The sequence below is a fragment of the Apodemus sylvaticus genome, chromosome 8, assembly GCF_947179515.1.
Source record: "Apodemus sylvaticus chromosome 8, mApoSyl1.1, whole genome shotgun sequence".
Classification (NCBI taxonomy): Eukaryota; Metazoa; Chordata; class Mammalia; order Rodentia; family Muridae; genus Apodemus; species Apodemus sylvaticus.
The window spans coordinates 39874330-39889107 of NC_067479.1; the positions used below are offsets into that span (position 1 = coordinate 39874330).

The 14778-nt window shown below is 39.8% G+C and overlaps 1 protein-coding gene across 2 annotated transcripts in view; it reads left to right on the forward strand.

Annotated features, from left to right (window-relative positions):
* The window catches only part of Diaph3 (diaphanous related formin 3), a 495795-nt gene that overhangs the window by 53481 nt on the left and 427536 nt on the right, over positions 1-14778 (forward strand). For both annotated transcript variants that reach the window (XM_052190840.1, XM_052190842.1), the window contains one exon: positions 11367-11543. In XM_052190840.1, coding sequence (XP_052046800.1) covers positions 11367-11543 — 177 coding nt within the window. The remainder of the gene's footprint in view (positions 1-11366; positions 11544-14778) is intronic.

Consider the following 14778-nt stretch of genomic DNA (forward strand, 5'->3'; position numbering starts at 1 on the left):
TCATGTTGTCTGTGACTTGTATCTTGGGTACTCTGAGCTTTTGGGCTAATATCCACTAATAATGAAAATAACAGGAAGCAACAATCACTTCTCTTTAATATCTCTTTAATATCAATGAACTCAATTCTCCAATAAAAAGACATAGACTAACAAACTATATACATAAACAGGACCCAATTTTTTTGCTGCATACAGGAAACCCACCTTGGGCAGAAAGACAGACACTACCTCATAGTAAAAGGCTGGAAAACAATTTTTTCAGCAAATGGTCCCAAGTTGGTTTCAACCTAAAGTAATTAAAAAAGATAAGGAAGGACACTTCATACTCACCAACGGAAAAATCCAGCAAGATGAACTCTGAATTCTGAACTATATGCTCCAAATACAAGGCACCCACATTCATACAAGAAACATTACTAAAGGTCAAAGCACACATTGCACCCCACACAATAATAGTGGGAATCTTCAACACCCCTTTCTAATCAATGAACAGATCGGGGAAATACAAACTAAACAGAGAAACAGTGAAACTACCAGAAGTTATGAAACAAATGGATTTAATAAATAGCTATAGAACATTTTATCCTAAAACAAAAGAATATACCTTCTTCTTAGCATCTCACAGTACCTTCTTGAAAATTGACCCTGTACTCGGTCACAAAACAGACCTCCACAGATATAAGAAGATTAAAATAATTCCATGTACCCTATCAGATCACCATGGACTAAGGCTGGTCTTCAATAACAACAAAAACAACAGAAAGCCCACATACACATGGAAACTGAACAACACTCCACTCAATGATAACTTGATCAAGGAAGAAATGAAGAAAGAAAAGACTTTTTAGAATTTAATGAAAGCGAAGGCACGGCATAACCAAACTTATGGGATACCAGAAAAGCAGTGCTAAGAGGAAAACCCATAGCTCTGAGGCCTCCAAGAAGAAACTGGAAAGTGCATACACTATTAGCTTAATCGCACTGCTGAAGACTCTAGAACAAAAAGAAGCAAATACACCCAAGAGGAGTAGATGGGAGAAAATAATAAAATTCTTGCCAACTGAATCCAAGAACACATCAAAACAATCATTCACCAAGATCAAGTAGACTTCATCCCAGCTATTTAGGGATGGTTCAGTATACGGAAATCTATCAATGTATTCCACTACATAAAGAAGCTCAAAAAACCACATAGTCATTTCATTAGATGCTGAAAAAGCAAAATTTGACACAATTCAGTATTTTATCATGTTAAAAGTCTTGGAAAGATCAGGAATTCAAGGCCCATACCTAAACATAGTAAAAGCAATATACAGCAAACCAGTATCCAACATCAAACTAAATGGCAAGAAACTTGAAGCAATTCCACTAAAATCAGCGACTAGACAAGGTTGCCCTCTCTCTCCATATCCATTCAATTTAGAACCTGAAGTTTTAGTTAGAGCAATTAGATAACATAAGGAGGTCAAAGGGATACAAATTGGAAAGGAAGAAGTACAACTATCAATATTTACAGGTGATATGATAGTATTCTTAAGCGATCCCAAAACTCCACCAGAGAACTCCTACAGCTGATAAACAACTGCAGCAATGTTGCCGAATATAAAATTAACTCAAACAAATCAGTAGCCTTCCTATACTCAAAGGATAAACAGATGGAGAAATTAGGGAAATGACACCCTTCACAATAGTCACAATATCTTGGTGTGACTCTAACCAAACAAGTGAAAGATCTGTATGAGAAGAACTTCAAGTCTCTGAAGAAAGAAATCAAAGAAGACCTTGGAAGATGGAAAGATCTCCTATGCTTGTGGATTGGCAGGATTAATATAGTAAAAATGGCCATCTTGCCAAAAGCAATCTACAGATTCAATGCAATCCCCATCAAAGTCCCAACTCAATTCTTCATTGAGTTAGAAAGTGTCTCAAATTCATCTCGAATAACAAAAAACAAAAAGAAAAACAAAACCCCCCAGGATAGCTAAAATTATTCTCAACAGTAAAAAAAACCTTCTGGTGGAATCAATATCCCAGACCTCAAACAGTACTACAGAGCAATGGTGTTAAAAACTGCATGGTATTGGTACAATGACAGGAAGGTAGATCAATGGAATAGAATTGAAGACCCAGAAATGAAATCACACACCTCTGGCTACTTGATCTTTGACAAAGTAGCTAAAACCATCCAGTGGATAAAAGATAGACTTTTCAACAAATGTTGCAGGTTCAATTGGTGATTAGCATACAGAAGGATGCAAATCGATCCATTCTTATCTCCTTGTACAATACTGAAGTCCAAGTGGATCAGTTACTTTCACATAAAACCAGACACACTGTTACTAAGAGAAAAGAAAGTGGGGAAGAGCCTTGAGTACATGGGCACAGGGGAATTTTTTCTGAATAGAACACCATTAGCTTATGCTCTAAGATCAAGAATTAAGAAATAGGACCTCATAAAATTACAAAGTTTCTGTAAGGCAAAGGACAAATTGGGAAAAGTTCTATACCAACTAACCCTACATCCACCAGAGGGCCAGTATCCAATATATGCAAAGAACTCAAGAAGTTAGACTCCAGAGAACTAAATTACCCTATTAAAAATGGGGTACAGAGCTAAACAAATAATTTTCAACTAAAAATATCAAATGGCTGAGAATGGCTAAAGAAATGTTCAACATCCTTAGTCATCAGGGAAACGCAAATCAAAAGAACCCTGAGATTTCTCCTCATACCAGTCAGAATTGCTAAGATTAAAAACTCAGGAGACAGTAGGTGCTGGTGAGGATGTAGAGAAAGCTTAACACTACTGCTCGTGGGATTACGAGCTTGTACAGCTATTCTGGTAAATCAGTTTATTGGTTCTTCAGAAAATTGGACATAGTACTACAGGAGGACCCAGCTATACCACTCCTGGTCATATACCTAGAGGATTCTCCAGCATGTAATAAGGACACATACTACACTATGTTCACAGCAGCCTCATTTATAATAGCCAGAAGCTGGAAAGAACCCAGATGTCTCTCAACAGAGGAACAGATACAGAAAATGTGGTACATTTATACTATGGAATACTACTCAGCTATTAAAAACCATGAATTCATGAAATTCTTAGGCAAATGGATGGAAGTAGAAAATATCATGAGTGAGGTAACCCAATCACAAAAGAACACACATGGCATACACTAATTGATAAGTGGATATTAGCCTAGAAACTTGGAATACCCAAGATAAAATTCATAGACCAAATGAAGGTCAAGAAGTTTGAAGAACAAAGTATGGATACTTTGGCCCTTCTGAGAAGGGGGAACAAAATAGCCACAGGGGGAGATACTGAGACAAAGTGTGCCATCGAGATTGAGCGAAAGACCAACTGCAGACTGCCCTACTTGGGGATTCATCCAGTATACTGTGACAAAACCCAGGCACTGTTGTTGATGCCAACAAATGCATGCTGGCAGGAGCTTCATATAGCTGTCACCTGGGAGGTTCTGCCAGTGCATGACAAATACAGAGGGGGACACTCTCACCCAACCATTGAACTATGCACAGGGTCCCCAATGGAGGAGCCAGAGAAGGAGCTTAAGGGGTTTGCAGCGTCATAGGAGCAACAACAATATGAACTACCCAGTACCCCCAGAGCTCCTAGGGACTAAACCACCAACCAGAGTACACATGGAAGGACCTATGGCTCCAGATGCATATGCAGCAGAAGTTGGCCTCCAAGGGAGGAGAGGCCCTTGGTTCTGAGAAGGCTTGATACCCCAGTATAGAGTAATACCAGGAGAGGGAAGAGGGGGCGGGTGGACTTGTGTGCATGGGAACATGGAATGGACTTTAAGGTGGGGCAGGTGAACCAGGAAAGGGGACAATATTTGAAATGTAAATAAAAATATATCTAATAAAGTATGGTTTTAGCTCAGGCTCTCAGGAAGCAGTAATTTAGGGGTTTGGTAATGTAGAGGTCTGGTGATCTGTAAGTTTGGCGGGGACTTCCACACTCTTGGGCTAGTGGAAACAGACACTGTTTTCTGGTGGGAAAGTAAGTAGTGTCTTTGATCTTTGTCATATGTTGCTGTCTCTCGTGTGTTTTGGCAGATCTTAGAAAGAGCGGTCCAAGAAAATGCTGCCATTATGTAAGCCAGAATGGGCCATTTCCACAGTTTCCTGTTTGCTCACACAAGTCCGAGGATGACTGTGTGTAGTTTCAAAGAATTGGTACACAATGAATTTGAAGATTGGTCTAGTAGAGTGTTAAATTACAGTAGAAAGAGATTGCCAGTAGTTACCAAATCAGTGAATTGAACAGAATTTATAACTAATTTGAAAGGACATGAGAATATAGGTGCCTTAAAAGACAGCGGCACGGTGGGGGGGGGGGGCGGCACATCAAGCTTTGGAGTGCATTGACTTGTGGCTCAAAGGGGTTCACCGTTGTATTTCTTGTTAACAAGTGTTTGTGCAGACACTGTTGTGAGTGCCTTGATCATGAGAACACAGCGAACCAGTGGCCGGCAGGATTCAGTAGGCAGATTCTGGGGTCATGGTTTTCATCAGTGAGTTGCTGAGTTAGTAATGAAGCTGATTAGCCCACACTGCTTTAGCTGTTTTTGAAGTCTAATATGGAAATGCATGAAAATTGACAAAGTTTTGAATAATGCATTTTATATCTTAGGTGTGTATTTGGTTAAAATTGTCTTTATAGTTAGAAGGAGCTTCTATTTGCTTATTTCTCCTGGATTACATGAAAACATCATCTTTCTTCTTGGTTCTAGGAAAATGAGTTTCTAGCAATTTGTAAAACTACTAAAATTTTAAGATACTTGAAAATTACCCTGCCCTTTTCAATGAAAAAAAATGCTGTTGACATTTACAATGCTGAAACAATGGAAGCTTTAAATAATGAGATTTTACTATCAAAATGTTATAACTGAAAATCCAGATAGTTTTTAAGAACCTTTTTTGTTTAATTAATTTATTTAAGCTGTCATTACTGATTATCAGTGTGATTACTCAGCATGAGATAATACTCAGTAGGGTGCTCATTTAACTTCCCCTGAAGATAAGTGATATTAATTTATAAAACTTAGTATACCCCAGACACTGGCAAAGCCTTGCTAATTAAGTGTGGTGTTCTACCTCTAAATAGCAGTGTAATAGAATTCCCCCAGTTGGTGTGTGCTTAATCAATTCTTCAACCAATGTGAATTGCTTGTGTATTTTACCTGCCAAAGTTGAGTTTCTAGTTTGGCTTTACAGGGAGAATTCCATATAAATTATTATCTTTTTTTATATAAAGATAAAATACATAAGTTGTAAAAGAAATCTTCAGGTAAATTGGAAAATACAACAATAGCAAACTTGCTGTCAGTTTGATGGCAATTTTTACAATAATTTTAAGTACAAAATATTTTCAAAGTTTGACTATGTGTTCTATTGTGTCTTGCTTCAAAAGCAAATAATACGTGCATTCCCATGAAAGATAAATTAGGAGTGATTTGTCTATTTTTATGTGAAACAACTCTAGCATCATTTGTTTTTTGTTAAAACTTCTCAAGCGCATGTAAAACAGTTTGATAGTCAAAATTACTTTGATCTAGTTTGTTATTGTGCTGAGATTTTGTACTTAGAATTTACCTGGATGCTTAGTAGAGCATACTTGGGTATGCTTGTAAGTTCTCCTTTAAGCTTTAGATAATCAAGAGTTAATCCTAGTATAGGAAGAAGAAAATGCATTTTTGTATTTTTTTAAAAATATATTCATTTATATATTTATATCTATCCGTCTATCCATATGTCTGTGTCTATCTTCTATCGCTATCATCTGTATCTGTGTGTCTCTGTGTACGTATCTTCTTACTACCTATTATATGTTTACCTATGTTTTCGTGTGTTGATCTCTCTGTGTGTAGCTAGCATGAACTGTGTGTTGAGGTCAGAGGTCAGCTTGTGGGAGTTTGTTCTCATCTTCTACCATGTAGATCCTGGGGGCTGAACAGAATTCGTCAGGTTTGGGAGCAAGTGCCCTTCATGCAGTCAGCCTCCCTCCAGTCCTGGGTCTTCTCGTATATTCTCATCTCTTTCTCATTAAGAAGAAAAAGCCTCAGAAGCCGATCCTTTTGTATCTCCTGTTACTCTCTGACCTTTGTGGATGTAGGATCTGGAAGAGGTTGTGCTCATTTCCCTCATTTTACCATTGGCTAGCTCTAAGACGGTGAGATAGAAATTTGCTTTTCCACCACCTGTGTAAAATAAGACCTTTCCTTAGAGATTAATTCTGAACATTCAGGGGGGATGCGCTGATTTTACTTTATTATTTCTGTCATTTTTTTTCTCATAAATATGTAGTTTCATTACTATAACATTTGGTTGAGTTTCTTTGTGCTGTTCTTAGATAAGGTAACTACTGTGGAGTTTGATATGCGTGTCTTCTGTTTAGACATGTGTTTTCTTTATTGTACAGACTAAATGAATATTATCTATCCCGTGCTGCCTTTCATGTGCCTACCCTCATACCTGACCTACAGAGGGGTCACTAAATGCTTACTCCCATGGGTTTTGTTACTTCTTAAAAAGTCTTTTCATTGATTCTTTGTGCATTTTACATCATGGACCCCATTTTCACTCATTCCCCCCATCCCTCCATATCAGCCCTCTGCCCTTGTAAATCCCCTCCCCTCTTCGAAAACAAACCAAAACCTAACCCAAAGCCAAACCAAAATTTTGTTGTGAAAGCTGTGGGCGTGGTGTGCTGCCCAGTGTGCGCCCTTCTGCCCAAACAGCTTTCCTTGCAGATGCTCATTGGTCTGCTTAGGGGCTCTGGTTTCTGCTACACTGTTAATCCTGGATCTCACGAGGACACCTTTCAGAAATCCTGTAGTGGTCCCATGTCCCGGAGATTCTGCAGCTTTGGCTCTGCAGGTCTGCCCCCTTCACACTCCATAGACGTGTGCATTTTGAGGTCGCCAACTCAAAGCTCTGGCTCGGGTCTCGCTGGTGACCGAGTTGGTCAGCCTTCCTGCTCTCCTGCCCCTGTGCTCCCAGAGCCAGCTCTCCAGCCCTGCCCTGGCCAGGGATGGGGTCGGCTCTGGTGCATACCCTTGCACTCTCATGTTGGTCCTCCTGTGGCCAAGCCTGCGGGGCCAGCTCTACTGTGCTGCCCAGGCCAGGAACAGACCTGGGCAGGAGCCAGCTGCCCCACCCTACCAAGTCAACTCTGTTCAGCAGCCCTCAGGCAGCAACACAGCCCCAGGTGGTAGCTAAGACTTCGTCATGGCTCGTGGACCATGGCATGGTGTCTTCCAGCTCAACCTCACCTTACGGGTGCACGCTGGCGGTGGTGGGGGGAGAGGGGACCCACATTTCAGTACATTTATGCATTTTTATTTTTAAAAGTACAGGTTTTTGTTAAAAACAAACCTTTTGTGACCTCTTGTGTTGCCAGCGGAGCCGTAGGCTCTGCATTTCCCACTGTTTTGTGAATGTCCAGCCCAGTTCACTTTCCCCAGTTATTGGCTGGTGTACATTTGTAATATTGATGCGGCCTCAGTGATGCTGAATTTAAGGTCACTTCAGTATAGGTGTCACAGTTCGTTACACTGTGTGTGGCAAGAGGTGAGATCGTTTTTATACTCAGGCATTGATGCTACAGGTACAGAGGTTAGAGCACTGCAGCAGTGACTGACAGGAGGTCACCCAATTCTTGGCCTACAGAAATTATTTTGGTATCTCCTGCTTGTTTTCAAAGAACAATTAAGACACAGAGTACAAATATACCGTTTTGGGATTGTAGCTTCTGCACACGTGTTCTATTTCTTGCTTCTTTCATAATAGATAATGTTTCTTTGGTGAGTTACATGCCAGGGTTTTACGTAATGCATTCCATGTCCCCCTTGCTCCATATCTGTGTGGCAGTGTAATTTGTATCGACCTGCTTTCCACCTCTTGAGAGTCCTAGCAGCCCCTGACTGGAACATGGTCCATTGGTTTTCCTATCTCTTTGTGGGTCAGGAATTCTGCGTCTCCCCATTGCCTTTTGGCTTGAAAAGCATCACAGTTTTTGTAGTACCTGCTGGTCTTCTGGAGCTGTCTTCCTCAGCCTTTGTCTGCATTGTCTTTATTTTACTTCTATGTATGAAAGGAATTTCTATAGAGAATTTCAGGACAGCAGAACCTTTCCTTCATAAGTCAAAGACATCATTTCCTTTCTTCTCTGAAGAGAAAGGCCCAGGTGGTTGGAGCAGGAGGCCAGTCAGCTGAGAACAGGGCTCACCTGGGCCTTGTTTCTTTAGTTTGGAGCCAGCTCTTCTGTGGCTTCACATGATTTGAATACATGGGATCTGAACGTAACTGAAAATCTGACAAACTACTTTTTATTTATTTTTAGTGTGTGCTTGTATGTGTGAGTATGTATGTATGAGTATGCTAGCCGCATGTGGGGACGCATGTGTTCGCGCGTGCGCATACCCATGAAGGCCAGAGAAGGACATTGAATGCCTTGTGTTGCCACTGCCTGCCTCTGTGAGTATGTGCACATGTGAGTGCAGGTGCCTGGGATCCAGAAGATATCAGCTCCTTAGATGTTAGAGTTACAGGTGACTGGAGTAACCTGACCTGATGCTGGTACCTAAGCTGGATCCTCTGGGAGAGCAGTGTGCTCCTTCCCCGCCTGCCAGGCATTTCGAGGCTTCTCTTATTCTTAGGTTTGGTTCTTTAGCTGAACTTAGACTTATGGTGAGGGCCAGTCACTAGCAAGCCCCAGTGATCTCTTGTCCCCACTTGCCCAAAACCTTTAAGGAGCTGGGGTTTCAGGCTTTGCGTGTGGGTTCTGGGAGTTGAACTCAGACCGTCTTGCTTTGCAGCACATGCCCAGCCGTGGCAGTCTAGGTTTGACTTAGCCACTGACCTAGCAAGTGTCAGATCTCTGGGACAGCTTTCCGTTTTTTAATCTGGTGTCTTTTTTTTGGGTTAGTGCTGAGTTGTCCTCTGTTAACTATTTCACGTTCGCTTTCTGTTTCTTCTGGAAACTGACCTGGTCTGCTGCCCTTTGCCTTCGGATAGTGGCTGTCAGGATCTCTTTAAGGTGTGGGCTGTATCGTGGACATTTCCGTCAGGTCCTGCTCTGCGTCATAGGAGGACAGCTTGCAGTTGCCGAAAGCCTTCCGTGCCTGAGGAAGATCCCATTTAGCTCTTCCTGGCACTAACCTTCCACATGCTGCACATGGCTGGGAAGGAATTGAGAGGAGGAGTTGGTAGCAGACTTGTTTATGTCTAGGCTTTTAAAGAGACCTTAATGCTTTTCTAATCACTGGGCCAGCAACCATGCACCAGTCTCTCCCTGGACACTCCTGGCTGTTCATTTGCCTGTCCCTGACCAGTGGTGGAGGGCAGTAAGGGTACCTTTATAAACTAAAACTAATGGTAATGAAGAAAGGACTTACTTCTGTTACCTATTGGCATTTCATTCTTTGTGCCCTCACCATCTGTTTTTCTCGGAAGGAATTTCTTCCAAAACTTATTTCATCCAATTAATAGTATATTCAGTTTGATTATATGCTTTCATGTAAGGCTCGAAAAGAACAGGGTTTATCCCCACAGGCATACATAGGCTGTTGAACTCCATTCACAGGAGCCAGGAGACAGATAACAAGTCTTCCCAGTTTTGAGAAATATTTTAATTCAACTTTGAAGTACTGGTGAAATGAAACAAATTTAAGACTATCACCTGGAACTAGCTGAGGTTAGCTATATGTTGTTTTATTACTTATCGTAATACTTGATACAGTGAAAACACTGCATTATTGACTATTGAGGGCATGCTGGCAGGCAAAAAACATCTGCACATGCGCAGTCCATAGATAATGTCCCTACTCCCCGTTTCTTTGCCTCCTTTCCCTTTCCTGTTATTCTTCTTTCTCTTCCTTGTTATTCTTCTTTCCCTTTCCTGTCTTCAGCTATCAAATGAATTAAAAACCCAGCCACTGTCATTTTGCAACTTTTGTGGCTTGTTTGTTAGGATGCGAGCAATCCTATGTTGTGACTAGTCTTAGACGTCTAACTTATGTTAAATAGACTATGTGTAAGTACAGTGCATAATATTTCCCCTAGGCATTATTTTCATAGATCATTCATAGGCCTACATTTTGTATGTAAACATTTGTTTACCTTATTAGTTGACCTGATTCTTTAGTGAATTAAATAATAACATAATTTAATGCTATTTTATAAATAAAGATTTATAAATATTAGATATCTTTACTACTTTTACCAGCTCTTTTAATTAGGTTTTCTACAAGAATAGAAATATTCTGAGTGTGGATTTACAAGTGTAGCCACTAAATATATATGTCCATTGAGCACTTGAAATTTGTTTATGTAGCTAAGGAACTAAATATTTAACCCAATAACCATATGTAGCTAGTGCTACTATAGGGTGTAGTGTACTTCACTTCTATAATAGATACATTTTAAGCATTTGTTATTTTTGTATGTAAGTGGATGGGTCATTCCTGTTGGCCCTCTATTCATTGTTATAGTGAAAATAGGCTTATACTTTTATCAATGAAAAGTATACATGTTTTATGATTATGCTTTCAATAAACATATACTTGAAGCCTCCTTTAAGATATTTTGTCCTTTTTGAAAATTTTATGTGTCTTGAAATAGGAATCTAGTTTTTTTGTGAGGAGAAACAATTATGAATGAGTAGATAATAGCTTTCTAGACTAATATTAATGTATTTCAAATAGCAGTCAGCTGTTTGATCTTGTTATGGAAGACATCCTGTTACAACAAAAAACCTAGCAGTATTAAGTGAGTCCCTGCTCTGTAGATGTCCAAAAACTTCAGACGTAGGCTGGCATGTGCAAAAAGAGATGTCATTGGGTATTCAATTGTCAACAGAGCTACAGAGGCATTACAGTTAAAAGTTTAAATACCTAACCCATGTTCTCTCGTGCACCTCTTTCCCCCTACTAGGCGCTGGTGAAAGGCAGATCTATAAAATACAAACTTATTGTTTTTCACTCCAACACAAATGAGGGACCAACAAGATTGGCTCAGTAGGTGAAGGCACTGGCCGACCAGCCTGATGACCTGAGTGTGAGCCATCTGCTTTCATACAGAAATAATGGCTTCAAAATGTGTGGATTACAGTGCACCACACATTGTAGAGACATGAGATTTGTGAGGTTGTGTGATTTCCTGTGTGCTTTTAAATGGGATTCCTGCTGGAACCTTCTCAACACTTACGTCAAGGTTGTGAAGGTGAAAGCTTCATCACTGACAAGTTTTGACCTGTTTTCAGAACTAGATAGCAGTTGCTGCGTGAGGAAATATTTACTTGTGTGTTATTTTATCTTTCTTCATAGCTGGACAAATTTGCCAGCATAAGAATTCCAGGGAGCAAGAAAGAGAGACCTCCTCTTCCCCACCTTAAGGCTGCGTCTGGAAGCAGTGACTGCTCGTCAGTGTCTTCAGAGACAATGGAAAACAATCCCAAGTCACTGTCAGAGAATGAAGTCTTGACACTTTTTGAGAAGATGATGGTAAGAGGTTTGGTTCTTTTTTGGTTTTCAGTTTTACTCAGAGTATATTAAAGAGTGAAGTATCGAAGGGCAGCTTTCATATTGTGAAGTTGTGCGTCGTCTGAGTTCATGTGCTTTTCAGGGAGTCACAGTGTGGTCTTGTCATTGGCTGTTTCTTAGTGCTATATCATTCCATTTCCAGCCTCACATACTCCTGTGTCCTATGACACTCTATCAGCTGTGCTTGCAGAACTGAACCGGTGCCTTCGTTGTTTGGTCTTTAGTCTTTCACTGTCAGATTCAGCGTCTGAATTTTAATCTAAATGAGCTGATTTGATCAGCAATCCATGTATGGTAAGAAAGTTCAAACTACTTCCTCCACATGGATGCTAATTTTATATTAATAGATTTTTATCTATATAGTTGCTACTTACAAATTCGTATCTATTATGATTCAAAGCAAATATTTGAAAAATTATAGAAGCAATGCCAGAAGGTAGTGTTTAATAATTCAGTTCTTTATAAGTTCAGAGTAGGAAGAAACTACTTTAGTTTTTTGAGATACCTAATTAGCTTCAAGGAAAATATGGTGAATTACAGTATTTTTGGGAAATTTGCAGAGAAAGTCAACCTGGGCCAACTGGCAATTGAGAACTGTATAGGCAGAGGGAAGAGCAGTCTCTTGCTATGAAGGAAATAGCAATAAGCAAAATTATAGAGCTAGTCTCAGGGACCAGTGAGAGGTCTGAAAAATTATATTGGAAAGATAACTTGGGGCCAATTATGACAGGATATTCTAAACATTTCTAAGATGCTGTGTGTATTTCCAAGTCATGACTTATTCTGTATATGTCTGTCCATTTGTCTATCAGTTTTGGCTGCTTCATTTTTGTAATAGAAGTTACAGCATTTGGTTATCAGTTAATGGTCTATTGTGTGTATGAGTTTGGATACTATTAATAGTTGTTAAACAGGAGTGTTGTATTTGTGCTGTACTGTCTTACTTTTTATTTATCACAAGCGTTTGATTTACTGTTAACACCTAGAGTCTCAGAAGACCCTGGAAAGAATAAAAGCCCAGTTTGTTTTCATAAGATTTTAAATAAGTACTAGTGATTCTAAATTGATTTTTAATGTTGCACAAACTCTAGACTTGGGAAGCGGATCTGCTATTATACCAGCTCCTAATGAAGGGTTACTTTTGTTTTTGTTTTTTGTTTTTTGCCTAAAATGTGGAATTACTTCCCTGTTGACACTACGAGCTGCTGTAGTCTCCACTAAGGATAAAAGAAAAGCTTTTTGCTGGCCTTTGCCATCAGTAATGAGGCTTCAGTGTCACCTGTGCAGACTTGCGATGCCAGAGGGACCTTCCTTTTCATGCTCTGAACATGTACATTAATTACCTCTGAAACTTTGGAATGGAACTGTTATGGCTCTTCTAATGACAGTAAAATTTCCTGAAATTATAATTGTGAGAACCATCCGAATAAGTAGAGGAAGCAGCACATTGCTGTTAAACATTATGGCGAACACATTTTATGATCACATGCAGTTAGTTAAAAGGACAACCATCCAAGAAATAGTGAATGTAGGTTGTACTCTTCTTTTGGGGACTGCTGCCGATGCTTATCAATTCAGGGAAGTATGTGCAGGTCAGTTGGATCTGGACAATTTGAAGTAATTATGAGTGCTTGATGAGTAACTGGGTCAGATCACTTGTTTAATCTGAGGCAGGTCTGCTTGGGAATAGATCTTTTCAGTCAACCACATGTTTTATTTAGCAGAAGTAGAATGGCAGTGTTGCTTTCTGGGGTTGTTAGATATTTGAGGGATGAGTCATTCCTAAGTTCTTTTTCACACACACAGAACATTCTTTCCTTCTCTCTGGATCTTTGGTTATATTAGAATACCTCGAATAGAAAACCTGCTCTTGTCTCTGAGGTTGAGAAGTTATGAGGAAGTGTGTCTTGCCTATAAGTATGAGTTAGAGACATTTTTTCTGGGCACCCTTGTTTGTTTACACTGAGCTCTCCGTGTTCTCAGTCATGCAGGACTATCAAAGAGGATTTTTACAAATGTCATCAGGGTTGAAAGCAGAAGGGAGGTCCGGTCTTGAAAAATTGACCCTCAAACAGCCGTGCAGATGCATATTTATTGATTGGTACACAAATATTGTTTTGTGGGTAAAGCAAGTTCCTCAATAAAAAGCCCCCCATTTACTATGTGTTTTGTGAAGGAAACCAGCTGGCTCCTGCCTCTTTAGTCTGTTGTCAGTACTCTACTGTGCAAGGCATTGTAGGTGTGTCAGGGCTGTCCTGTGAGCTAAAGCTCCATCAGAAACATCTGACAGAGCTCCGATGGAGACACTGAGTGGTTCTGCAGTGCTTTCTTCAAGGTCCAAGAGCTTCTAGAAAACACTCATTCTGATGGCTGGCCTAGAGAGACTGAAAAACAACTATTTCCTTCTGTATTTAGCCTACATACAATGACAACTAGAATTTCACATTACTGGACTTGATCTACTGTATTCTAAAATATAGATTTGTATATATTCTTTCTTCTTTGTGAACATCAAATAGACATTCAGTGTCTAAGATGCATACACACACAAAATATTTATATTTATACCAACTATATAATGTATATGTTATTACTGAATTCAGTTTGTGTTGCTCATCTACTGGAATCAGAGAATGGTCAAGCTACTAAAGGCTTAAAAAACTCTCTTTTCCCTAGCAGCCAGCCATCAATTGTTGAACAACTCCTCACTCGAGGATGGGCCTCACGGACCTCTCCCTCTAGAACAGCATGGCCTCATCCAGTCTAGCTCTGCATAGGCAGCCACAGCCGCTGAGAGTGCGGCACGCCCTGCTCCTTTCCTGGGCAGCAGACTCTGTTGTCCGTCCTCCCAGGCATCTACTCAGGATTGTTCTAAAGCTTGAGCCTGGGGTGGGGAAAGGAGGGAAAGATGAAAGGGCGCAGCGGAGCAGAACTTTTTATTATCAAAAACAATTCTGACAGAAACATTTAGACATCAGCTATATTAACCTTTTGGCATTTGTGCTTGTAAAGGTTTCATCATATTTAAAATTTATATGTAAGGTCTTTGTGTCACAATTGTGCACTTTTCAAAACAATTATTCCTATTTACCAATTATGTAAAGTATTTAATTTGTACATGAAGTAGCAACTTTATTTTGAAGAACACTTGTTTTTCTTCCTTAAGATAGTCCTCTGAAATATTACTGACTTGATT